At 38.5% G+C, this 25,734-nt stretch overlaps 1 protein-coding gene across 12 annotated transcripts in view; it reads left to right on the top strand.

Annotated features, from left to right (window-relative positions):
• Positions 1–25,734, top strand: part of NRXN3 (neurexin 3) — an 877,901-nt gene that overhangs the window by 772,253 nt on the left and 79,914 nt on the right. For 8 of the 12 annotated variants that reach the window (XM_065751957.1, XM_065751937.1, XM_065751922.1 and 5 more), the window contains one exon: positions 1,268–1,575. In XM_065751957.1, coding sequence (XP_065608029.1) covers positions 1,268–1,575 — 308 coding nt within the window. Of the gene's footprint in view, positions 1–1,267; positions 1,576–9,706; positions 9,710–25,734 lie in introns of all 12 variants that reach the window. The other 4 variants (XM_065751885.1, XM_065751877.1, XM_065751894.1 and 1 more) reach the window with 1 other exon arrangement.

Raw genomic sequence — 25,734 nt, 5'->3', positions numbered from 1 at the left:
GAATAAATGAGCAGTGGGTTATACTCTGCACTTTTCTACACGGTGGCTTTTTGCACCTCTAGTCAGGGTAGACTAGAGAGGAAGTGATGAGTGAGATCTGGGGAGCGGGAATGAGATGGGGACACATGGTAAAAATTTCATAAAAGCAGGAGAACACAAATATTTGAATGGTGATTGACTTGATGCTGTTTTGATAATCCTTCAAAGCACTGCCCAGTCTGTCTCCTTTGTAATTCAATAGATTCCAGCTGGTGTGGCCATAATGTTCTGAGGATCAGTGAAATTATAGGCACTACCTTTGCACTGCATGAAGCAATTTATTTCTTAGCATAATCAGTCTAGTGCAGACTGAGACGTAAGCAGTATTTATAGAGCAGACCAGGCTGAATGTGATTTAAGTGGTCTGCAAAAATAGAATTGACGTTTGTTACAAGGATTTATTTTTTAATAAGTATATTTCTTGTTACATATGATATCAGTCCACTCCTAATACTCAAGGTGTGACTTCGAATAAACTACTTAACTTGCCTGCTCTTGAATGTCACTGTCTGTGAGTGGGATTCGCATGTAAGGCATTCTGGGGTTTAGTTGCTATTCTTGCAGTTTCAAGAACTTTGCTCTTTCAGAGACGTAATGGTGTTTATGTTTGCCTTTTCCTAGTTTTAGTTTTGTGAGCTTTCGCAACAAAAAATTTCCAGGTGGAAGATCATGACTAAGCCTATCTTAAATTTCTTAGACAATCCTTGTACAGATGGTGATTAACACAGTTGATCACCATCAATTTTTCTGATATTCTCTCTAGCCACCAACACCTTTGGATTATTAGAAGTGACTTAATGAGACAATCCCACTCTTTGACCAGCCAAAGGGAAAGGTTTTTTTAATGGGTTAAAGCTTGACGGGTACTGTGATTTGAATTGATAATGGAAAAACACAGCCACATATTGAAGTTGCTTTAGTAGTTAAAAACTGTTCCAACTCTAAAGGAGCGGGTTCAGATTTCTGACTGACTCAAAGCTCTTCCAGATTTTTGATGCATGAGTGGATATGAATGGATGAGGTTCAGGTGTTCTTGCTTTCAGGATAATCTCTATTGTTAATGAATCTTAGGCAATACATTTTCGTATTCTATTTCTACCCTACAGTCTTCGTAAGCACTAATGAGAATGAATCTACTTTGTTGTCTATCATTTCTGTCCAGGATTCAGTGTAAGGTAAATAGTAAAGGAAATGTCTAGCAATAATGTTGTTCCACCCCCTTCACTAGGACGACAGTTAACGATCTTCAACACCCAAGCGCAAATAGCCATAGGAGGAAAAGACAGAGGGCGTCTCTTCCAAGGCCAACTCTCCGGTCTCTATTACAATGGCTTGAAAGTGCTGAACATGGCAGCAGAGAACAACCCTAACATTAAAATCAATGGAAGTGTCCGACTTGTTGGGGAGGTCCCTTCCATCTTGGGAACAACACCCACAACCTCCGTGCCACCAGAAATGTCTACTACAGTCATGGAAACCACAACTACAATGGCCACCACTACGACCCGAAAAAATCGTTCACCACCTAGCATCCAGGTGAGTTAGTTGGTCTTATGTATTTCCTTGGGTTCTTAATTAATATCATTTTCTCTGCTCACTTGTAAGTTCCCTGGGAATATGTTATCTGAATCATGTTTCATATAACTCTTGATTTTACTGTTATTGTGAAGATGTGACCACACAACATGCTGTCCTCTTGTGTTGGTGAACAAACTCAATGAATTGTTATTGCGCATATATTTAATAATGTAATAATAGGTTTTGCCCCTGTTCCAGTGCAACCCCATTTATGTAAGTAACACTGCTCCTATGGAAATGAGAACAAGATTTTAAATGTTTCTGCAATTGGATGTACTGTGAAATGTATTCCTAAGAGAGTTACAAAGCCTTACAGGGAGTGAGTTTATGGTTATCAGTATGATAGTATGTACTGCTGCATCACTGATGTTCATAATGGAGAGAAAAGCAATGGAGCATTACTTCCTGGTTGAGCCATTTTTTCATTTTCATTTACAGCCTTCCCTTAAAAAATTTTAAGGAAACACTGACAAAATCAGTTTCTTCTAAAATGTAGTTGTTCCAGCATAGGTCAATTTCAGCATCTTTGGTGCATTCCTATGAAAAACAGATCTCAGATCTGTTTTCATTCCTAAAAATGCAATGTTTTTGAACTACTTCTTTGTCTGTAGCCAGACAGTGGTATTGATTAGATATAAAAACCTTAAATATGCTCTTCTTGGGTGTGTAGGTTAAAGAATAATGTAAATAACCGGTTCTGAGCAGTGGATTAGTATTTGAAAATGATTTATTTCAGTAGTATACTAATTGTGTTATCAACTAGGATTACATACATGTTTTAAAATCTTTATTTACATAAGATCCTCATCACATAGAAATAATGTGCTTTTGTTGACACTTATGTACACTGACAGAGACACTATCTAGTGATTACTGATCACAGAGTGCCTTCATTAGACCCCCAGAGAAAAGTATATTTTTATCTAGTTAGAGAAAAAATGTAAATGATTCCATATCCTTCTTTGAGACAATTTCTGCTGCCTGAAACAGAAGAACCTAATGAAATTAAGGACTTGGAAATCTGGAATCATGCAAGTAACACAATTGTTTTTTGCTGTTTCAGACGATTTCATTAGATACAGATTGTGTTTGTGTGTATATGGCTATTCTCTTTATTTTTAACCTGTCACTGGTCACTGAGGATATGAAAACATAAGTGTCCTCTTGACTATATTAGAAGTTCAGGCCATGCCCAGAGTGCTGTGTTCAGTTCCGGGGTCCCAAGCACAAAAGAGATATGCAACTACTAGGGAGAGTTCAGAAAAGGTCCTCTGAGGTGAGTAAGGGACTGAAGCATCTCTCTTATGAAGAGAATGAGAGATGGGACCATTCAGCCTGGAAAAGAGAAGGCTCAGGAGGTATCTTGTCAATGTATACAAATGCCATAAGGGAGGATATAAAGAAGACAGAGACAGATTCTTTTCAGAGGTGCCCAGTGATAGGAAAAAAGGCAAAGAGCACAAAATGGTACACTGTAGGTTCTGTCTGAGCATCAGGAAGAACATTTTCACTATGAGGGTGAGCACTGGTACAGGTTGCCAAGATTTTGAGTCTCCATCCTTGGAAGGGAGATCTTTAAAAGCCACCAAGCCTGCTCTGGATTCCCCTGCTTGAGCTGGGATTGGACCAGATGGAAATAGAAGTCCTTTCCACCTTAACCATTCTGCAGTTATGTGAAGTAAATTCTACTGCAGCAAAAATACAGCTATTAGAATAATGAATTTCAAGCCAAGGTTTAATATTGCCCCAACAACTTCGGCACTGCATTCAGTTGGTAGCAGAACTGAGATTGATTGAATTATGAGACTCAAACACTCAATAAGCATTTTTAAAAGTTTCAGCCATGTAAAGAGAAATTACTCTAGGTTTTGTTCCCTGTTTGTCATAAACTGTGAAAGAATTAGTGTTCCTTCTCCTCAAAGGCTTACTCTAGTTTTAGAGAAAATTTTTGTATGATTACATCTGCAGAAGAATGAAGAGTATTGATGAGATGCTGCTCTTGTTACTGTAGTTTATTTGTGATTTTCTATAATTTATAAAAGTAACAAAACTGTTTAGCTATAGGAATGTAACAGAGAGTAGTACTAGAGTTTTGTGGTCAGAATGAAGCTGGAAATCACCCTGCCTTATTTGATGAGGAAATCTTCCAGAAAGCTTCCTGACTAAGCTACATGGTAGTTCAGTGGGCCTGTGGAGACCACTGTATGACGAAAGTGCATCAAGAAGATTTAATAAAGTGTCAAAGTGCTTCTAAAAACATGGTTAGAGCAATGATTTCCTGGATACACATGCACCACAACAAATGGTCTCATCTTAGATGATATTAAAGCAATAACTCTTTGACACTTCATGCTGCCCACTGAAATAAAGATAAAAGTCAATATGTACCTCCATTACAACTTTCTACATTTCAATACTGGGCCATTTTATTGCTGTCACAGCACAAATGGCTCTCCTTTCTTCCTTACTTTTGGTAGAATTTGATTCTGTTAGCTCACAGTGCATTATTTCTGCAGTGAAAGTGAAAAGAAATTGTCATTTTCTTTTTGGACAGTATTTCCAGCTATGGTTTTTGAGATGCCTAATGGTTGTTTTATCTTTCTAGTGTTAGACATCTCCATTGTCAGGCCTGCTTACAACTTCAGATCTAAGTGGTAGAAAAATCTAATAGAGCAAGTTTGTTCTTTGGGGAATTTAAAATATAGCCACCTAGGGCTATGTGCAGTTAGTTATTGCCCTTCGCCAGCTTCTTCTTCACTATTTTCCTCAGAAGTAAACATTTTTTCTTCACTTTCAAGGCCTTTCAGTTTAGCCCCTTCCTATTCTAAACAGCATTTTTTTTTCTTTCTCACTTGTTAAATTAGATCGCAAGAATCTTTCTGCTTCTGGTTTACCATCTGCAAGGCAACATTGGGTTATACTTCCAGTGTCACTGAAACCTTCTTTTAACCACAGTTGAAGAAGTTTCCAGTGGTTATGCCAATGATGTTCTGAGGCAGCTGTTTATCAAACTGATCAATATTGTCATATTTTTCATCTTTATATTCTCAGTTTGCCTGCCTGTGTGCAGTATAATATTTTATACATAAATTGAAAAATTTTCCAAGTTCAAAATGTAATTTTTATTCTACTCTACTAAGCATAGAAGAATTCTGATATGTTGCGGAAATACCAACTGAGATACAAAGAAATATAAAGTATCTAATACCTAATGGCAGAAATCAGTTAAATAAATATTATTACTGTATTAGAATAGTCCATGCTATTTGAATTGCTCGTTTTCATAGTTAAAACTCCTCCTTTTTGAAATATATATAAGTTTGTGCAAAATTCAAGACCTATCAACCCAAAGTGATATAAAATCTAACGGAATTTTAGTAGGATTTACATTTATGTAACACTTGTTGGTAAATAGAGAACAGCATAACTGCAGATATTTCTTCTGTTTGTAGTATATATCAGAATACCTCCTGCAGTTTGTTAGCCTGAATCCTACCAGTAGTGTTTTAGACCACAGTTTTACATTAAAAAAAAAAAGACGGGAAAATGAAATGCTTTAAAAATACACTGTATATACACAGACCAATGACGTACTATTCAATTTGTTTAGCTCCCAGATGTGGGATATAGTCTTGAACAAATATCCAAAGCAAAGAAGGTTACTGGAAATACCCTGTGGCAATAATGTTAATATTTAAAATATCTATAACTTAATTATATTTCAAAACATGCTATTTCTGCAAGGAAATGAAACTCAGTTTAGTGGAGGACAAGAAGGATTTAAGTGAGAAATGGGTGAGATGTATGACTGCATGGTAGTAAAATTGCTGATAGGAATGTGTCTGTGATTCAAATATCCTTCAGAGTGGTCCTGAAGGAAAAGAAAAAGAGCTGACCTTTTTTTTTCTAATAACTGAAAACGGGAGAGAAAAGCTTTATTTCAATGAATTCAAAACAGTGCTTGTGTTCTGCTAACCCTGAGCAGAAATACTTATTTAACTTTTTCCTACATGGTTTTCTTTTGGGATTCAGGCATTGTCTGTACAGAAGTGACATGTTAAATTACTGCTGCCAATCTCAAGGCCCTGACATACTCTTTTCTTCTGAAATAATAACACCCTCTGAGTCTTCTGCTTCTGCCATAGGAAGGCCACAAAGACCAACCATTAGGTCTTGCATATGCTTAAGTAGAATGCCACACAAGCTGTTGTAAAATGAGAGTCACAGCACTGTGTCATATTGTATTCTTATAGGGCAGCCATGTTTTTAGTAGGACTGCTTTATTAGCAATTGTTAGAAGCGCTAGAACTCTATATGTTTGTGTTTTCTATTTTAAGGCATATCTTCAATTATTAGTGAAGCAGTTTAATGATTTCTTGGATTGAGAGACTGCTGTAAAAATTGGTTAGTGGCACTCATTCTTCTGCACCTATATCAGCTGCTTGTACACTCAAAATTTCTTTACTGAGTTGCTACTCAAAGCATTTTAGGAGACTCCAGATGCTATAGTGTCATGGTCAATCTAGCTTGCAGCTAGGGTACTCATTTTGACACAGATCAGTTAAAAACTACCTTTGAAGTTAATTACTAAGTCAAAGTAGTTTGTAAAATCATGAAAAGAGGTATGAATTTCATTTTAAGTACCTTCAGTTCAGCAAATCCAGTTATGATTTCTGATGATAATGAGAACTTGTAAAGACATCCGCTTCAGATGAGTTTCTGGAGGCTCTAGGGCTCACTGAAATGGGATAGGCCCCTAATATGTCTGCTCCATGGCTTAGATAGCTGGAGTCATGAGACCAGAAGCATGGAAAATGTTCTGTGGAAAAGAAATCAGTGTCCTTTGGGGAGGTAAGTGATGTGGTTGATCCCCCATCCCTAGAGACTTTTAAGGTGAGGCTGGATAAGGCCCTGGGCAGCCTGATCTTGCTATGGATGTCCCTGTTCGTTGCAGGGGAATTGAACTAGATGGCTTTCAGAGGTCCCTTTCAGCTCTAAGAATTCTACGATTCTATGATTATGCTGTAGATGAGGAACCAAAAAATATGTACTCTACTGAAGATCTAGTATGTGTCTCAGTTTCTTGTACTTAAAGATAAGGATAATGACAATTGCCAAACTGTTCAACTATAGCCTGGAGTTTAAAATAATAAATTATTTGTGGGTGTTTTCAGCTGTGATCTTAAAGTGACAAAAGGACAGTGCATGATATATAGTATGTAGAATGTTCTCTATAAAGAATAGAAGTGGTTTTCTACCTGTTATCCATGGGGAGTGCCCAGCCCATTGGTATATCTCAGAATAAGTTTCTCAACCTTTGATTTTAACCATTAGGCATTCTAACCTGTTAAGTTTATTTTAGATGGAGGCTACAATAATCTTGATTAATGTCTTTCCAGACTATGAAGATCCAGGCTAATTCCTTTCTTGCTGTGTATCTCACAAAGGAAAATAGCACAGATTTGTCTGTCTAATTAAAATTTCTCTGTCAACTAAGACAAATAAACTCGTATCACTCCTTGGTCTAACCAAGGTACTTTCTTTTACAGTCATAGACAATAATTCATGGGTGAAAGAGATTTGTCTTTATTTTTCTCTTTGCTTCTTATAAGTTACTGGTGAAATTTCTAACCCAAGACTGTAAAATTCTAATGAAAAAAGAGCTTTTACTTAGTCTCTGCATTAAAGATGGACTTCCTTGGGCTGTTGGTACTGCTTAAGAATTAGGTGGTCTGACTGTCATGCCTCCTTTTCTGCTTCTTCCTGAGCTGTTTTTTTTCCTAAAGAGACCAGAGATTTTGACTTGTACCTTCTCTCAGATTAGCATCCTTTTCCCTGGCCTACAGTTCTATTGAGTGACATCGTAGATTTACATTGCTGCAGTGAAATACACAAAATAGCATTTGTCCATTCAGTGTCACATCTTTTCCAAAGAGATAGGAATGTGATGTGGCTTAGAAGTGGGAGGGGGAGGGTAAATTATATTTATTGATGTAGTGATCAGGATATTCAGATTACCTGTAAAGCTCTTATAATTTGAAACATAATCCTGTATTTTCATTATTTCATTCACTTTCTGGAGAAGATACAAGGATTTCAATACCTATCCAAAAAGAGATCATAATTTTACGGTATTGAGCTGCCTACGCTTCCAGGTGCTAACTAGTACTGATAATGGGAATAAACTTAGTTCTGTAATTCTTCTAAGCACAATTACACTAGTACAGATCATTGCATTTGTAAAACAGCTCATTCATATGCTGATGATTGCTGTCATTTATTGACATTATCAGCAGTGTTATTTGAATATTGAATTTTGTAACCATTGTGAGTTCCTAATGCCAACAACTCTTGCATGACTCCAGGGAGAGACTTCATTGATTCTGTGTAGCAAAGTTGAGTGTCACAATTCAGTGCACATTATGTTTTCTCATCATATGGCTTACACTCACTTTGGATAATCTGTTTTCATGTAGAGACATTGTGATGTAGTTGCTTGAGCCAATTCTCTATGGGTCCTACTACAGAATCACAGAATCACAGAGTTGTAGGTGTTGGAAAGGACCTCTAGTGGTGATCTAGTCCCAAACCCCCTGCCAAAGCAGCTCCCTAGCCCAGGTTGCACAGGTAGGCATTCAGGCGGATCTTGAATGTCTCCAGAGAAGGAGACTCCACCACCTCTCTGTGCAGCTGTGCCAGTGCTCCATCACTGCACTGTGGAGAAGTTCCCATGCACATTTGTGTGGAACTTCCTATCCATCAGTTTGTGACCATTTCTCCTCGTCCTATCACCACATGCTGCTGAGAAGAGTCTGACCTTGTCCCTTGCCTCCTGGATTTTACATATTTATAGACGTGGATTTGAGAATCCACATTTTCTGTGTATTTAGGCTAAGTAAGGGCCAAGTTAGCTGATTGCTTTGCACAATGATTGAGTTTACATTGTCTTAAACATGCAGATGGGAACAATCATATGAAACTTGTAGCAGAATATCAGTTGGTTTTGAAACATATACTAATTTCTGCTCTACTATGTATTTTCTAAATGAAATGTTTGGACAGTGTATGAGGAGGAGGCCTGGGCTAGCAGTTTCCTAGAAATTTCAACTATTTTTTAGATTTTCTCTGGTAAAATTTCTTGTCTTTGTCAAGAACTACTTGAAATATTCCCTTGATTTCAGGTGACCAAATGTATGCTCTTTTCTGTAATAAAATGATAAGAAGCTGTAATAACAGCTCTACTAAACTGATGTGGATCTTCTTAAGACAGGCAGACATTCATTTCTCAGAAAGTACTCTTAATAACATCACTATACACTTTTTTTTTCAAGGCACATTATCCATCTGTGCATTTAGACATGTCATTTGCCCTGCCAGAAAGGATTCTTGTATGTCACATGGAAGACTGTTTTCAAAATCTGATTAATACAGTATTCAGGAACTAAAGCTACTATAGCTGACCATACTTTTGATCACAGGCAAAATGATAGGATAGGGAAAGTGTTTTGTTCCAGGGTGGTTGTGCAGCAACAATGTGTGATAAAGATTTTCAGTACTGCAAAAGTAACTTCTTAGGAATAAATGCTATAGAATCAATGGTTGTAGTTCAAATATAGTTTTAGGATTGGATCACATATTGTTAGAATGTATGTGCTCTGCTTGCTATTTATATATACAAGGGAATTGCCTGAAAGCTGCAGACGTTGCCAGAAAACTTCCAGCGCATATAGTTCCATTTGGATTTTTTTTTTTTACAAGACTGGCTGAGAGGTGGGAATGTACCTCTTACCTTTTCTAGCTTATATATGAATGACTGTATTGAAATTAGAAAAACATCTAAGCTGTCGTGACAGATCCACTTTCTGAATTCACCTAATAAATGCACTAGGTTTTATGTAGAATGATGATGTAGTTAACTAGCAAAAAATGGTATTTTGCTTGTTTCATCTGTAGGTAGGCAGACTCATCTGTAGATAATTGTCACTAATTTAAGATACGTCTATCATGATGTGTCTCATAAAAATAACTGTTAGGAAGATGAGCTATATAACTTCCATTACTTTTTCTTCTCCTTTAGACAGTTTAAAAGCCAGTGGGATGTCATTCATTTTGACTGCAAAATTACTTCTAATATTACCTTAAAGATAAGAATTTGTTTACAGTTTGTTTCAAAATTTCAGCAGAAAAATTAAGCCTGAATGGTGAGGACTTGGATTCCAGTTTCTTCAGTGTTGCATGGAATGCTGCACCCCTTGTGCTTTCTGAGAATGTGTTTTTGGAGAAAATGTGGTCTTTTTGCCTCTTTGCTTTTATTGCTTTGGGGTTTTCTACTGGTGCTATGCTACCTCTTTTGCTGTGTCTTGGATTGGGGCATGCCTAAAGAAATACTGTGGATAAGGACACTTCCAGGCATACTGATAACTTGTTAGAAATCCTGAGCCAGAAGAGTAGGGAATGTTAGGAGTACTCTGGTGGCTAAATGTATCCAAATGAATAGAGAAAGGATGAATACTGAGTTATAGAAAAGGAAATAAGATCCAGAGGGCAAGATATATCTTTCTTATAGAGATATGGGAAGGAAACAAGAAGTCTTAAATGTGGAGAGTGACGTGGCTAGAAACAGTAGGACAGTACTTTAGGCAACTCTACTTTGATTAGACAAACATTTGGAGAGGAGAGATACTTTTATCTATATGGCTTAATAGCTACTCTTCTACTTTATAATCTGTTCTTTGTGCCATTCTCTGTCATTGTTACAGTTAAAGGAAAGTCCTTTTTGCCAAGCTGTCGGGGACTCATTTCAGTAGGACTCTTGTCAGTCCTACTGTACAGAGTTCAGTCCTACCCATGTCTTCTTCCATAGCAGTGCACACTCAGGCTGGGTTGAAAAGTCACATGCTTTACTAACACCACATATAAAACACCTCCCCCCCTCATGTACTACAGCTCTGTTCTGTTAACTGCTTTGGAGCAGGAAAACTCAATTCTAACGTACAAAGAGTCAGGTCAGGAAAGGAGAAAAACATGCTGTACCTCTAACACTCAAGTGATATCTTCAGTGCCCGAGCCATATAGAGAGATTTGCTCAAATATTTTCAATTTAACTTGATAATAATGTCCTTTTTTTCTGAAAGATGACCTCCAATGAAACTGTAAGGACATAAGTGATTTTAATCTGTGTTAACAATGGAGAACCAGTCCTTACTGACTCCAACAGCATAAATATACAAAATGACAGATTATCCTGCTACCTCCCTCCCTGCTGCCTGAGCACACACACATATAATCAGTAGCACACAGCAAAATTAAAATTGGTCTTTATCTTTCATCTATTTCCTCAGTGATTAATGCTGCTCTTGCTCGTAGACTAATCAAACAAGGGGAGAAATGGAGAAAGAAATATGTGTTTCTTAGACTATTGTTATCAGTTTATTATTCCTTTAATATATTTTCCTCCTGTTAGAAGAACTTAATGTACTGACACAGCAGGGAGGAGAGTTCAGAGCAGATTTGGTAGCAGGAAGATGAATGGGCCAGGCCTCAGCAAGTGGAACACAGGAATTTTGCAGGAAGGTGGCGAACAGTAGTTCACAACAGCTGCTGTGGGATTGTGGCATTTTACCTAGAAAACCAAGAGGCTGTAGTGGTGTCAGCAGTGGTCATGGACCAGGAAACTACTGGCTTCTAAGTTCAGCTGCTTCTCATTACAACTGTCAACAAGTCTCTTGTCTACATTGTTCTTTATTATCCCTGTACAATGGAGAAAAAAAAAGGAAACATTAGCCCTTGTTCTGTCTCATAGCCAAGTTTATAGACACTATACTGGTAATATAGGTAATACTCTGAAAACACTGGTAATATAGGTAATACTCTGAAAATTCTCCCTCCCTCCCTTCTGCCCTATCCTTAGCATTACCCACTCATAGTAGTGCTATGACCCTGTAGTTCCAGCTCTGACCCTACAGATCTGTACAGCACAGAGCAGAAAATTTATTGTGAGCTGCGGTTAAAACAAGAAAAATAGATGCTTTGAATAGGTATGATTTATATTTAAGTAGAACATCAGTCTTCAGAGTAAATAGGAATGAATCTTAATTGTCTTGCTTCTTCAGGATCTTAAAAAAGCAAACTTAAGGAATGAACTGTGGCCCAAAACAGGTATGGGTATTGAACTGTGGCACTATGCATAACTTTTGCTATTGAAGATCTTGCTATATTCTTTCTCTAAGCTTCATTTGTGGTAATTATTTTGTTTTCCCACTGTGAAGACACGTGCAGAAAGCAGCACCTATAAATATACTTTGATTCATAGATTCATAGATACATTAGGTTGGAAAGGACCTACAAGATCATCTAGTCCAACCATCCTCCTATCACTATCCCTACCCAACTACTAAATCAAATCCTTTAGCACCTCATCTAAATGCTTCTTGAACAGCGCTAGGGATGGTGCCTCAACCACCTCCGTAGGCAGGCCATTCCAGTGCCTGACCACTCTTTCAGAGAAAAAAATTTTCCTCAAATCTAATATAAATCTTCCCTGGCGCAACTTCTGGCCATTCCCTCTCATCCTGTCATTAGTTATCTGGGAGAAGAGGCCCACCCCTTCCTCACCACAACCCCCCTTCAGGAAGTGATAGAGTTCGATAAGGTCTCCTCTGATATCTTTGGTATTAAGGATCATATTTCCTCTCTCCTTATTTCTTATTTGTTTTAATAAGTGTAACCACTTGTTCTTTTAAATATATTCTTGCTGTGTTGAGATTATTTTGATGGATGCCAAAAAAGACATTAGACTAAAAGAGTGTCTTTATATGTATACGTATATATGTCTTGCTATGTATATGTGTACATATATATATATATATACATATGAGTATATTTTTCATATGATCAGTGCTCTCTTTTTCATTACTTTTCACTGTTGGAATGATGTTCTCTGTCTTCACAGTGTAGACTCAAGACTTGCAGAGAAGTTTAGAGTCCAAATCTTAGGCACAATTATCTTAGTTTGGTCAGCAGAGAATCCCATTGTTCTTTGCTATAGTAATGCTCTCTCTTTGTATTAACACTTAAATTAGCATGTGGATCTGCAGTGCCCAGGTTTGTTTCATTGCGATGGACACAATCTACTGGGGATACTGGGAAGGATTTCCAGCTCCTTGATATAAAAAGGTGTGCCAGAGTGGAAATGATAGATAAAGTTGAGAGGAGGAAGGAAGATGGTTATATAGAGAGTGCTGTGCCTGTGCATATGGCTCAGAAAGATCAACAGTGGTGAGAGCTTGTAGAGGGCTTCTCCCTCTGCCTCATATTTGACTAATTGGAAGGCGTTGTAGCTTTCCTGAGAATGAATAATTCTTTGGTGCTCAGATGGTTGATTACACATTGTCCTTCTGTTTGTGGACTCAAGCATAGCAGAGAAATTTCTGGTTGTTTGGCTGTAACATTTGTTATCCTGGCAAGGAGCAAGAACAACTTACAATCTGCTGTGAAAAGGCTTGGTGCTTCTCTGTCTGCCTCTCCATTAATGGTTGCAAGTTGTTTGCATTGTCCTTTCTTAACTTAAGCCATGGAAATGGCGTTAGCTCCTGCTCCATGTGTTTCCTGGGAAGAGGCAAGGAAGAAGTTGGAAAGGAGGGTAAGATCTTGGAGGTGGATTGCTAACAATCTGAATCTGCAATATTTCTTTCTCCTTAGGAGATGCTGTAGTAATTGGAGGGAGCTGTAGCCCTGTAGTCTGTGCCTTCCTCATTTCTGACAGTTTGTTGTACAGTACCAACTAGGTCCATGGCTAAGATCCTGAAACTGAATTGCCTCTCACTTACTTGAAGCTAGATTTTCTCTGTGGGACTTGGGGACTTCTGCTGCTGCAAGTCTTGGTAGAAATTTGTGCTCTTCTGCTTATTGTTGCAGTATGAGTGTCTGGACATCAGAGGCTGCCAGAGGATTAGAAAATTAAATTGCATCAGAGCTTCTGCTGTGAGGGAAGAAACATGATGAAAGGAGGACAATGTAATCACCTTTGAGAGAGCCAGAACAGACCAGAGGATGTGAATAGTTTACAGCACCAAGGATCACTCTAGAGACAAAGGGAGACAGTTGTATAAACTGGCTCTTCCTCTACTTCTGTCAGTCTTGGTCACTCTGAATTTACTAACTGTTCGTCTTCTATTCAAACTACATTTATTGACATCAGTAGCCAAAGGTCAAGGAGCATTTGGAGATTGTTTAATTTCTTTCTATTATTAGCTGTTTTTCCCTTACTTCTTTGACCATTTGAAACTGAGAGGGAACGCTGGTGGTAGCAATGAATTGTGGTGGTGATAAGGCTGTCATATGTCATCTCCTGCAATGGGCATTATGGAAAAGATATGGAGTGATTAGTAGCATCCGAAGCTACAGCCAACCTCAATCTGGCAAATTACAGTAGTTTGTACTGCCTTGGCATCTGAGAGTCTTTCAGCTTGGTAGCCCATCTATCTAATAGTCTAAAAATTCAGACAAAGGTTGTGAGGAGAAAAAGTGGTGAAAACCACAGGAGAAAAGCTCAAAACACTTAAATACTTAACCTGGAAATCAATAATGCACATTAATTACGTATCTTTAAGACGAAAATCCTCTTTATTTTCTATCAGTAAATTTTATTTATATATCCCTGACTATACATATAGACTGGGAGATGAGATGCTGGAGAGCAGCTGAGGGTGAAAGGGATTTTGGTCAACTGCAAGTTGAAAGCGAGTCAGCAGTTCCCAGGCAGCCAGGGAGGCCAACTCTATCCAGGAGTGCATCCAGCATCGCATTACCAACTTATGAGAGAAGTGATTGTCCCACTCTGCACTGCACTGGAGTGACCTAACCTTGAGTACTGTGTGCAGTTTTGGGTGCCACAGTACAAAAAGGACACAAAACTGTTAGAGTGTCCTAATGAGGGCTACAAAGATGATGAAGAAACTGGAAGGAAAAACATGAGATGTGGCTGAGGTCCTGTTTGTTCAGCTCAGAGAAGAGATGACTGAGGATTTGCCTTTTTGTGGCCTACTACTCTTCATATGGGGAAGCGAAGGAGCAGCACTGATCTCTTCTCTCTGCTGACCATAGAACTCAAGGGAAAGACGTGAAGCTATGACAAAGGGAGGGTCAGGTTGGATATCAGAAAAAGGTTTTAGACTGAGAGGACGGTTGTGCACTGGAACAGGCTCCCCAGGGAAGAGATCATGGCACTGAACTTATCAGAGTTTAAGAAGTATCTTCAACATCTTTATCAATGGCAGAGAGTGAGATTGAGCGTACTTTCAACAAGTTTGCAGGTAGCTCCAAGTTTACTGGTGTAGTTGACATAATATAAGGAAGGGATGCCGTCCAGAGGGAGCTGGACAGGCTTGAAAAGTGGACTCACATGAACCTAATGAGATTCAACAAGGCCAAGTGCACAGTGCTGCACTTGAGTCAAGGCAATCCCAGGTATATGCACCCACTGGGAGAAGAGCTAACTGTGAGCAGCTTTTTGGAGAAAGACTTATAGGGGTCCTGGTGGACAAAGACCTGCACATGAGCCAGCACTGTGCACTTGCACTGAAAATTTCAGCCTCTGGTATAGATGAACTGGCAACTATTAAAGCATTGCTTGTGTGTTCTAACATTAATGAAAACAATATTAACAAAATTTCTCTCCAAAGCACCTTATAAACCTGTATCTGAGGAATACTTTTTTCATTTCAGCTACATTGCTAATTGTACAATAGCACCTCATTGTTGTTTAATAGTGCATAACTGAACCAGCATTGCTGGTGCTGGAAGATGCATCCAATATAGCTATGAGCAAAAACATATAGAAGCAATTAACTCAGTTGTCATTGCATCAGGACACCACCCCTTAATAAAAACTGTATAATTTAAAAGAGGTTGTTGAACGAATGATCCTGATAAGATGGTTTTCTAACCTCAGCAATGGCCCCTTCTAACAGAAGTTGAGAAGATGAGAGAACTCATTCCATCTGCATTTTCTGTCTGTACTTTGTGTATCTTCTTAACCTGCACAAACACTTTTCTTCCACAGAGGCAAGTAATACATTTTTTTAATTTTTAATTTTTTTTTTCTTCCAATAAAAGGGAGATAAGTCTAGACAACAGTGAAGCAATGTCCAAATCAGGTCTGAATTAACTCCTTTCAGGTAGTGGAAAGCCTTTTCGATACTAATTTGCCACATTGCTTATTGAGAAGCAGAAAATTTTAGTTCAGACAAACTAGTTTGCATGTGACTCCAGATTTTTTTTTTTTTTTTTACAAAGTGGTTATACTGCATCTTATTTTCAGAGGCAGAGCTGGGATTCAAGATGAGCACAAGTGTACAGACAGCTCAAGTAGCCATCCTCAGTGGCAGAATCAGAGAGACAGCAAATCACAAATGTTTGTGACTCAAAGACTTACTAAATTTTGCAGTTTGTCATGGTTTTATGATTTTTGTTATTGGTATTCCACATCATAACATCATGTAGTGCTCAGAGGGAAATATAAAAACTGTTTGCATGTCACGAGAAACAGGCTTTTTCCTTTTTGATCAACCCAGCAGCAAGTGTTCCCTATTTGTCTCACCTTCAGTGTTTAGTGTAAGGCCTTCGGTTCTCAGACACTCTCTCTCATTTTATTTGATTTATTAGCTTCAATATTCCAATTATATTGTATTATATTGGGTTATTTTGCATTCCAAGATTTTATTTAACAAATTAGCTTTCCTCCTCAGATTGCTGTTGTTTTGTTTTAAGGCCCATCTCCCTTTCCCTTTTGCCCTTTCCCCCTTCCCCGGGGTGTGGGTCCCCCGCTCCAGTTGTCACAGAACCGGGCTGAACCAGCCTGTAAACCATTGACACAGTTTTATATTCAAACATCTCCACTCACACCTTCAAGCTGCCTACTGGCAGAACTGACAGATCAGGACATACACTTGTGCTTGAGCTGCTTCAGGACACAGGCTGTGCTCAGTGCTAGCCTCTGTAGATGAACTGTTTGCTGCACTGTTTGCTACTTCCCAAAATGAAGCCAGGGAGACATGAACATACCCTTCATTGCCCTTGCTGCAAGGGCTCTAACCTCTGACTGGTGAGTGGGGCAAACAGCTAGGGATGCTTACATCTTAAACCACTGTCTCAAGAGTCAAAAACAGTGTCTGTCAGAGCTTTTTGCTATAAATGAGGCTATTTCTTAATTTGGCAATATTTCAGCGCCCTTGCAATGGATGCCATCTTGAAGTATCTCTGCATAGCATTACATTCTGTAGCACCAAATGGAGGTGCATATCCAAAGCTTTCAGTGAGACACAGTACTTGCTTCAACAGAATATCTGTTTCCCTAGGTGTTTTCATCTAATAACTTATTTTTGGGAGTGCTGTATTTTCAGTGGCAGCTCTGCCACTTTGAAGTCATTCTTGAACCAGTGAAAGATTTTCATTAGTTGTCAAGGATTTTCATTAAAATGTTCAGTGGCTTTGACCTCATAGACCAAGTTGGCATTCCATGAGAATGGTTTATTCATTGCTCCTTCTGTATCAAGCTGAAATCTTAGGGCTTCTGGGAGCTTTCTTTCCCTTTAAAAAAGAAAAGTCAGGTGAGCCTAATTATTTTCCTGCCCAGGAGAGCAGTGTTTCTTATTAAAATACACCTCAAATGGCGTATCTGCAAGGTCTTCTCGCTAAGGCTGAGATGCTTGCTGTGCTGTTCAAGGCTCCTGTAAAATGATGAGTTCACATGTGCTTTCCAGTCCTCTGTGTTGTCTTTATCTTCAGACCTGGAAAACGTATCAAAGAAAAGCCATTCATGTCAAACTCTGGATTTTTTCTCCTAAATTAAAAAAGGCTTTCTGAGACATGGTGCTCTTCTGAATGACCTCCTATGTGCTTTCTGAAGCCTCTCTGCTGTGGAGCATTTACATGCTGTCGCTGGCAGCTGTCTTCCCGCAAAGAATTCATAGTACCTTTGCTAGACTGTCAGGGCTGTGCCTTAACCTCTTCTGTCTTAGCTTGCATGTTGCTTTTTTTTTTTTCCTCTTTCACTTTTTTTTCCCCATCTTGTGTCATTACATCATATCACTCTGTCTTTCTCCTTTCTTGTGCAGCTCTCCTCAAATCCCCTCTGCTTTTTCAGTGCTTCTAATTTTGCTTATTGTAAATTCAGCTGAATATAAAACTTACTTATTGATATAGAATCAATGATACAGTATTCCTTTTCTGAGTTCCACAAATGCTAGGAGTCCTGCAGGATCCCTTTCCCCTTTGAACAAAAGGTGTGTCCTTCCCACTTCTAGCTGGTTTGCAAAGTGCAGAGATTGTCATTCCCTGGAGACAGTGGGAGGCATCTGCCTTGCAGAACTGCTCCCAGTTTGTGTGATGTAACACAGTTGCTGAGATCCTGAAATGGGAGGGAGGTCTAAGAGAACACTATTACCTACCCAGTGCACCTACTTTTGCATGTATGCACTCTGTTTCTCATGGATTCTGTCCCTAGCTGATGATTCCCAGAGTGTGAGGACTGACTGCCTCATAACATGATCCTGGCTAAGGATCCTGCAAGCACTATTCGTGAAAACTCCTAATCCTCCCAGAATGCTTATTACTCAATTTGCCATGGTAGTATGGCAGTACATTTTACAAAATATGGAGTATTGGCATTTATTTGTTTAAAATCAGTTGCTTTTTTTGCCTTAGTTTTTTTTTTATTATGCTACAGCATAAATAGGACCTCTCTCAACCATACCTATTATTTTATGTTTTCTATAATCCGGTCTTCCACATTTTCTAAACTAAACTATCCTCATCCATAAGGACTGGCAGCCTAACGCAGTACAGAGTGGAGAAGCAGGTTAAGTCAGCCTTCATTAAACTCCATGCCTCTATGTAGAATGCTCTCACTCCCCCTCAACTGCTTCCTTCAAGGCTGTCATATCTTCACTGTAGTGACTAAAGAGCAGTGAAGTCTTCAGCTAGCTAAAAGTTAAAATAGCCTCTTTCAAACAAAAATTCCCTGATGTGAATTAAAAACAACCATATAAAAAAAGAATAATGCGAAAGCAAGCTTCTAATCCAGTTGTTACTGTATAATAGCTTTTTTTCTTTTCTTTTTTATGCTCTCTTCTTTGAGAGGGCTTACAGATTCAAGGTCCAGTTTGTAACTGTCATCTATTGCGTTATGACAGACTAAGCCTCGCATTGTGTGTGATACCTAGTGCAATCAAGGGCTGTTTCTTTTCTGTTAGAAAAGCAAGGCTTCATTTCACTCTTGAAATACAGTCAATCTATCAGGGATTTTTGATTACTGTGGAAATAGGTAGGCACAATAATCTGGGATTTGTAGAATTGTGTCTGTCCCATTCAGTGCCTACCCCTTGTTGGTGAGGACTTCCTTTCTGCTGAGAAGTCCTGTCTCAGAGGCTCTGGATGCAAACGGACTGTGATCTGATACTTGCAGCTAGGGTGAGAAGGCCTTACATTTATTCTCGATTGCTGATGCTTGGAGTGCTAGAGCAAAACCAGAATTCCACCCTCTGGAATTGCTTGAGATCATTAATGAGATGAAGTAATTGGGAAAGCAAGAGGCATGGGTTTAAACTCTCTGAATATTCACCTAGTAACCAAATCATAAAAAGGGAGGTGTAACATGAAAATGTGATTTTGAGTTGCATTTAGAGCAAGAATGCTTCCAAACCCATTCAAGATTGTAGCTGAGTGGAGGAGTTATCTAGTAGCTGCCTCTGGAGATGTGTGGCACTGAAGCCATCCTTTCTCATTTCTCTCATCCTTCATGCAAGCTACCTTGTGTCTTTCATTCCCACCTGTATGTATTTTCATGTTTGCTCCTCCTGCTCAGATGTCAAATAGGTCCTCCTGTTTAAAGATAGAAAGTGCAACACTTCCCTTTCCTCTCTGTTATGTTTTTATTGGTGTTTTTTTCTTCCTTTTTTTTTTTTTCCTGGGATAGCAGTTCTATTACATTCTTTAATAGACATATGCCTGACTGATAGTAAGTACTTATTCTCTAGTACAGGACAGTGGATAGGAGAGCAGATTAAACTCTCTAGGCCTGAACAATATGATAATAGGAGTCCTTATAGGAAAACCATACATGAGTCACTTAGTCAAGTCCTCCAGCTACTACAGACATTAGTTGCTATAGTCTCTTCAATAACATTTTGTTTCCAGACTTTTCCTGGCATTTCAGCATAATATTAATCTCCGTGTTTAACTTTCTGTGCACGTAGTATTTTCTTCTTTTGTAAAGTGTTTTCAGACGTATGGCTGAAAACATACTAATTGATTGCTTGTATTAGTACTATTACGTTATATCTGATGCATCTTTCTTCCTGGAATCTTAAGATAGCTCCCCTCAGCTGACACATCTTCATGAAGGACAATGGAAAACACTGTCAACAAGACATATCCTCGTTTGGAATTATTTGTATTTTTTTTAATCTATCTATTTATTTAGAGAACAAGAAACCAAGCAATCAGAAGAGGTGAGCTCATTTTTGGACACAGTAGAAATGAATGTTGCACTTGATAGTGCTCCATTTGCTAACTTGAAAATTGAACATATACTTGTCGCAGTTTACAAGTGTGGTCATATGGTAAAATGGGTGTTGTTTTCCCTCAGCCTGTTACTGCAGAGATAAATGAAAGTGCACATACAGATCAGCATTTGTCACTGCTGGTTTTGAAGCTAACCACAGCAGATGACAAGCTGTTCATGCAGTGCGTTCTATTCTGAGTTGTGTAAAAATAACTTTCTTTTCTCTTTCTTTTCTATATGCTGACTGCTGGTCTTGTCCAGCCTTGGTTTTCCAGAGCCTTGCAAAAGCCAGCAGAAACTCTTTAGGATTTCTAGGACAAACATTTACAAAAGCAGGTTATATGGGTATTGCCTGACACAGTCCTTCCAGTGCAGGAAACTTGGATGGCTCCCATGGCTGGAGTTACAGAAAAAGCATTAGCCTGAAATAACATTTACCAGTCTCAGATTTGAGCTGTTTTGTTCATATGTGAAAGCATTCCTTGGTGTTCCATGAAAAATCTGAGGTGGTGTCCCTCCATCCATCTCTCCAGCACTGTCTTAGACTAGATTAAAAGGTTGACCTGGAATTCACTTCTTTGGGTCATTGCATTTGTTAAATTGAGTGTTAAGAAAAAGAGTGTCCTGAGCTGCAAGCAAGAGATAAGAAAAATTAGGAAAGATTCTGGAAACTTTCTCTGGCAAGCAAAATGTGATATCATTCTCTTTAGGCCCACAGTCAAGTTACGTTGCTGAGATAACACTTTTTCTCACTAATAACAAATTTTCTATGAGCTTTCTTACAGACAGATATACCATATAGTGTTAATGAGCCTGTGTCCAGCTGATCCTTCATGAGTTTTTTTGCTCAAGTGTGCTTTCACATTCACCCATCTTGTTGAGCTGTGTAAAACTGTAATGTATCCATGTATCAGGCGGTTACTAACAGCTACAAATGCTGTTAGAAACTGTTTGGGCTGTCAAAACTGAATATAAAGGTTGGACTGATATTTGAGGAAGGGTGTAAAAATGAAGATATATTGCCACAGATTAAAATATCTCATTGAAACTTTTAATGAGAAGGGGGGGGAACTTTCACTCAATGTCATTTCTTAACTTTGCTATTTCATTCCTGTCTCACAATGACTTTCTGTCACTTTATAGTGAGTTTGTTACCTCTTATCAGCCTCTGCATGCTCTTATGTGTGGTATCTGCACCGCACAGGAAAAGGATTATTGCTTTTCCTAAATTAGTGCTTGCAATACTTTTCAATGCAGAGGTAATTTGTTTGTGTCTTAGTTTCTGTGAAATCTCCCCTCTGTGAAGCATTCATTTCATTTAGAGGTTGAACGGAATTCTCCTTTAGCACTGAAGGCTTGAAACTCCAACGGGTTTTGTCATCTCCTGACAGCAATGCTCTCAAGACAGTTTTGCCTCTTGGTTTCCTAACTTTTGCTGAATGCATAAGAACCCTCAGGCTGAAATGTTGTATTTCCCTCTTATTCAAGTCACATGTCTCAGAAACAGACTGTCCCCAGCTGGAAGGAGCTTAAAGGTGATTCAGTCTTTGAGCATCAGAACAACTTCTAATACTTCCTTGGTTGTTATTACATGACAAGTTTCTGCGCTGCTGGTGTGTGTAAGCACCAGTGATACTAAGTTCACTGAGATGGGAGAAATATTATAAAAGATGATTCATTTTGCTAGTATATAGCTTTTTTTTTAACCCCTTCAAGACTTTACCTGCTTTTGAAAGAAATGAAAAAGCCTATAAATAAGAGACAATATTTATTGCTTCCAGATTTACAGAACACATCCAGACATAATCATTTATTCGACTTCCACAGTTTGTGTGAAATTAGTGGGTAGGTATTATATTGTGCCATAATTTACAGTTGATTTAGTACACTTGGCTCTGATTGCTTTCCATCTTTATCTGTGGAAGTTTTCAGTAGACCTACTAGTGGCTCAGATGTGAGGCAGCAGTGGGGCAGTTTGTTGGAAACTGGTGGTAGCGCTAACCCATGGTTTGGTGGAATTGATCCTTCATCTGTCAGGTGTGGAACTGCAGTACCATTCATCTGCACAGGAATATTGATATATCTGCCATTTTCATGCAAAGCACTAGACATGGCATTCAGTTCATCTCTCCATTTTAGAGTTAACTATTTTCTCACGCTGAATACATAACTATTTATGAACTGCCAGAGGCCTAGTGCTTGTATTCTGGTACCATCTTCTCTTCACGGAATCCTTCCCAAAGGAAGGGAGTCAGAAACCCAACTCAGACAATAGAGGGTGGCAGGGTGCCTGCATCACTTTCACGGGGCTTAAGTTAAATAATTGCTAGAGTTAGGGTTACGTTCAGGTCTGTATTCTCAATCCTATGCAGCCTGAGAAAAAATAACTGGGGTAAATGTAAAAATCAGTCCTTTGTAACATCTGCTGTATAAGCTGGGATGCCATCTTTTATTACAGGCATTGGATTTGACATTTGAGCCACTGCCACAGGAAATTTTTTAGTTTTAGTGGAATTAATTGGACAACTCCAATATCCTGAACTATCCTTCTTTATTAGATGAGTTGTTCAATCTAAGAAGAGTCAAAAGCTTGGAAATATGGATTTCAGTGCAGCTGAAAGTAGATCTCTTGGGAAACTACTGGTCACACAGTTTTAATTATATAAATATATTTTGAATATCACAGATCATTCTTGAAGTACCCCAGTAAAGGAGTAACTCTACAGAGGGTGCTTGAGGTGCATGAATAGGTAAATTCCTTAGTGGCTGCTTAGCAGTGACAGATTTGCACAACCTCCTGCTGCCATCTTCTGCCTGTGGAGAATGTTTGCCATCAGAGCAACCCACTGGGCAAAGATGGTGGAGAGAAATTAAAGGTTAGATGAACTTATTTGATGGCACTGTCTGTTGCCAGGCATTTTCAGCAAGGACCAGTGATTGTGCAGAGCTAGCTGTGCTGCACTAGGACTTGAATAAATGGTCACATTAGTCTAGGAATTACATAAATATATTGAAGCACTGCCACAGCAACTTGTTTGTTTCAGGTCAAGGCACTGTAAATGCCGCTAGGTATCAGATCTAGTAAAAGCACTGACTGTCTTGACCTTTGAAGCTAATAAATTGTGTTGCAATCAGTCATGTTCTTTTCCTGTCATACTCTGTCTCTCTTTCTCTCTGCCTCTAATTTTTGCACTTAATTGATAATGCAAATGCTCTTCATTTACAACTGAGAACAGCAAAGTTATTCCATATGATTTTTTTTATTTTTTTTTTTTTGTAGGCAGATAGATATGAAAACACAATAGAGATATTTTTGGGCAATATATTATTTACTGGTTAATGAACTGAATGCTAGGGAAGAGCACTACATTTTTGATATGAATACTGTATTTTTAGTAAAATAATATGAGCATCATAGACAGTAGTAACTGAGTTTATTTTGTTTAATTTATTAAAGAGTATGGCCATTGATCCAGTCCTTGAGCCAAAACTGCCAACACGACAGGTGAATTAATTCATTACTTGCAGTATATGGAGTTTAATGTATACCTATGTAGATAATGCTTTCCCTAACTTCAGAATATTTTACTCTAGCAATCACAGTTTTGCATATTCATGTATTAAAGTTTTGAAGTGTTAACCTCTGTCTTTTTATGAAAGATCACAGAAAGAATCATAGATATTATGGGTATATATATCCAATAACCTGAAAAGTGTCCTAGATTGAGAAGGGAGGGTTAAAGCTTTTAAATGTGAAATCACCACCTAAAATCTTGTTCACAGTGGTAAAATCTGGACCTTGATAACTGACATATTCTCATTGCTACTTCCTGTGTGTGTACACACTGATAACATGGCCAGAGAAGACATTGGACCATCCCTGTTAAATGGCATCCATTAAATGAACTATTCCTATTAAATGTTGAGACTAGGAATATATGACTTTAGGAAAATAAATACTCTTAACAAAGGATATTATTCCTGTGGAATTGGATTATGGCACACCGATTGAAGAAAATTTGCTTGCAATGAGAAGTCTTTGGTCTTTAGGACTGCTGAAATTCATTATTTACAGAATCAGAGATTTGTAGAGTTTGGAAGAGACCTCTGGAGATTGTTGAGTTGAATCTTCTGCTAAAGAGGTTGTCTACAGTAGGTTACACAGGAAAACATCCAGTTGGGCTTTGAATATTTCTAGAGAAAGAGAATCCACAACCTCTCTGCACAGCTTATTCCAGTACTCTGTCACCCTCAAAGTAAAATATTTTTTCTCATGTTCATATGAAACCTCCTGTGTTCTAGTTTGTGCTTATTGCCCCTTGTCCTGTTGCTGGGCTCCACTGAATACAGCCTGTCCCCATGCTCTTGCCATCCTCCCTTCAGGTGATTGTTCTTAAGATTCCCCCTCAGTCTTCTCATCATAAGAGATTCTCCAGGCTCATGCTGCATGGGAGATGCTCCATTCACTTGCAAGACTTTTTCAATTAAAGATGCTCAAAAGGGTTGCTCTTATAATAATATTTCCAGTGCTAGAAGTGATTCTATTGAAAGCTGAGGTGAAGAAAATGTGTTCTCAACTCTGCAACAGGTTCATCATATATTTAATCTATGCAGCTGTCAGTGTGGTCATACACAGGAGAGGAGATGGAATGATTTTCCATCAAATGGCTATCCTGCTGTTTTTCATAATGTTGCCAGAGAGAAGCCTATGGAGTAGAAAAGTAGAAAATGATTAATTACTGGCTAGGAAGAAAGTGCTGCTTACTTTCCTATCCCCTGTGGAAATAGCAGAGCTTTCATGTGTAGGTTGATCCTAGTGTGACAGGCTCTCCTCAAGTCTGACATTGGGGAATACTCAGCAATGTTCCAGGATCAGAAAGACGCATCTAATTTGCATGTGCAATAAGTATTTTAGCCATAGTGTATTCCTGAAGCAACACTCTTTTATTTTCTTCCGTAAGAAACCACGCACTATTGAATCAACAGCATTTATACCAGAATTTAAAAAAAAAACAAGTTGCAGGGCATTTCTATATCTTCAGTGAATCATTGAAGTGCATATAGCCTCCTTTGATCCTAGCTTCCGGACGTCTTGCTCATTCAATCTGGTGAATGATGCAGAACTATAAAAGGAACAGTACTTCCATCTCCTATCTCCTGTGGCAGCTAATGGTCACTTTTTCCCCCTGAATCTTCTTTAATTCCTGCTTCTCTGTAGCCTGTCTCTCTATTCCTAGTGACCCAGGACCACTGTTCCAATCAGAGAGGTTGTGATCTTCCTGGTCCCTAAGGGAAAATATGTTTTCTAGGTGAAAAGGTTAGGCCAATTAAGTGAGAGAAAGCAACTGTTTCAGCTACATAATCATTGTCTTTAATATACAGCTGGAAAGCACTTGGGATTTGCAGTGGTGTGGTACAAGAGTTTTCTCATATAGGGCATACTGATTTCCTTGATCATAAGGCAGTATATATGACAGTGCCTATAAACAGAGTAATAATGTAGATTTATATGGCAATTGCTTACTGTGAGTCTGAGGTACTCATTCTGAACAAGT

The sequence above is a fragment of the Cyrtonyx montezumae genome, unplaced genomic scaffold (genome assembly GCF_038088225.1).
Source record: "Cyrtonyx montezumae isolate F1298 unplaced genomic scaffold, pur_monq_1.0 scaffold_10, whole genome shotgun sequence".
NCBI lineage: Eukaryota > Metazoa > Chordata > Aves > Galliformes > Odontophoridae > Cyrtonyx > Cyrtonyx montezumae.
Note: the sequence above shows the minus strand (reverse complement) of the source record. Positions and strands in the feature narration are given on the sequence as shown.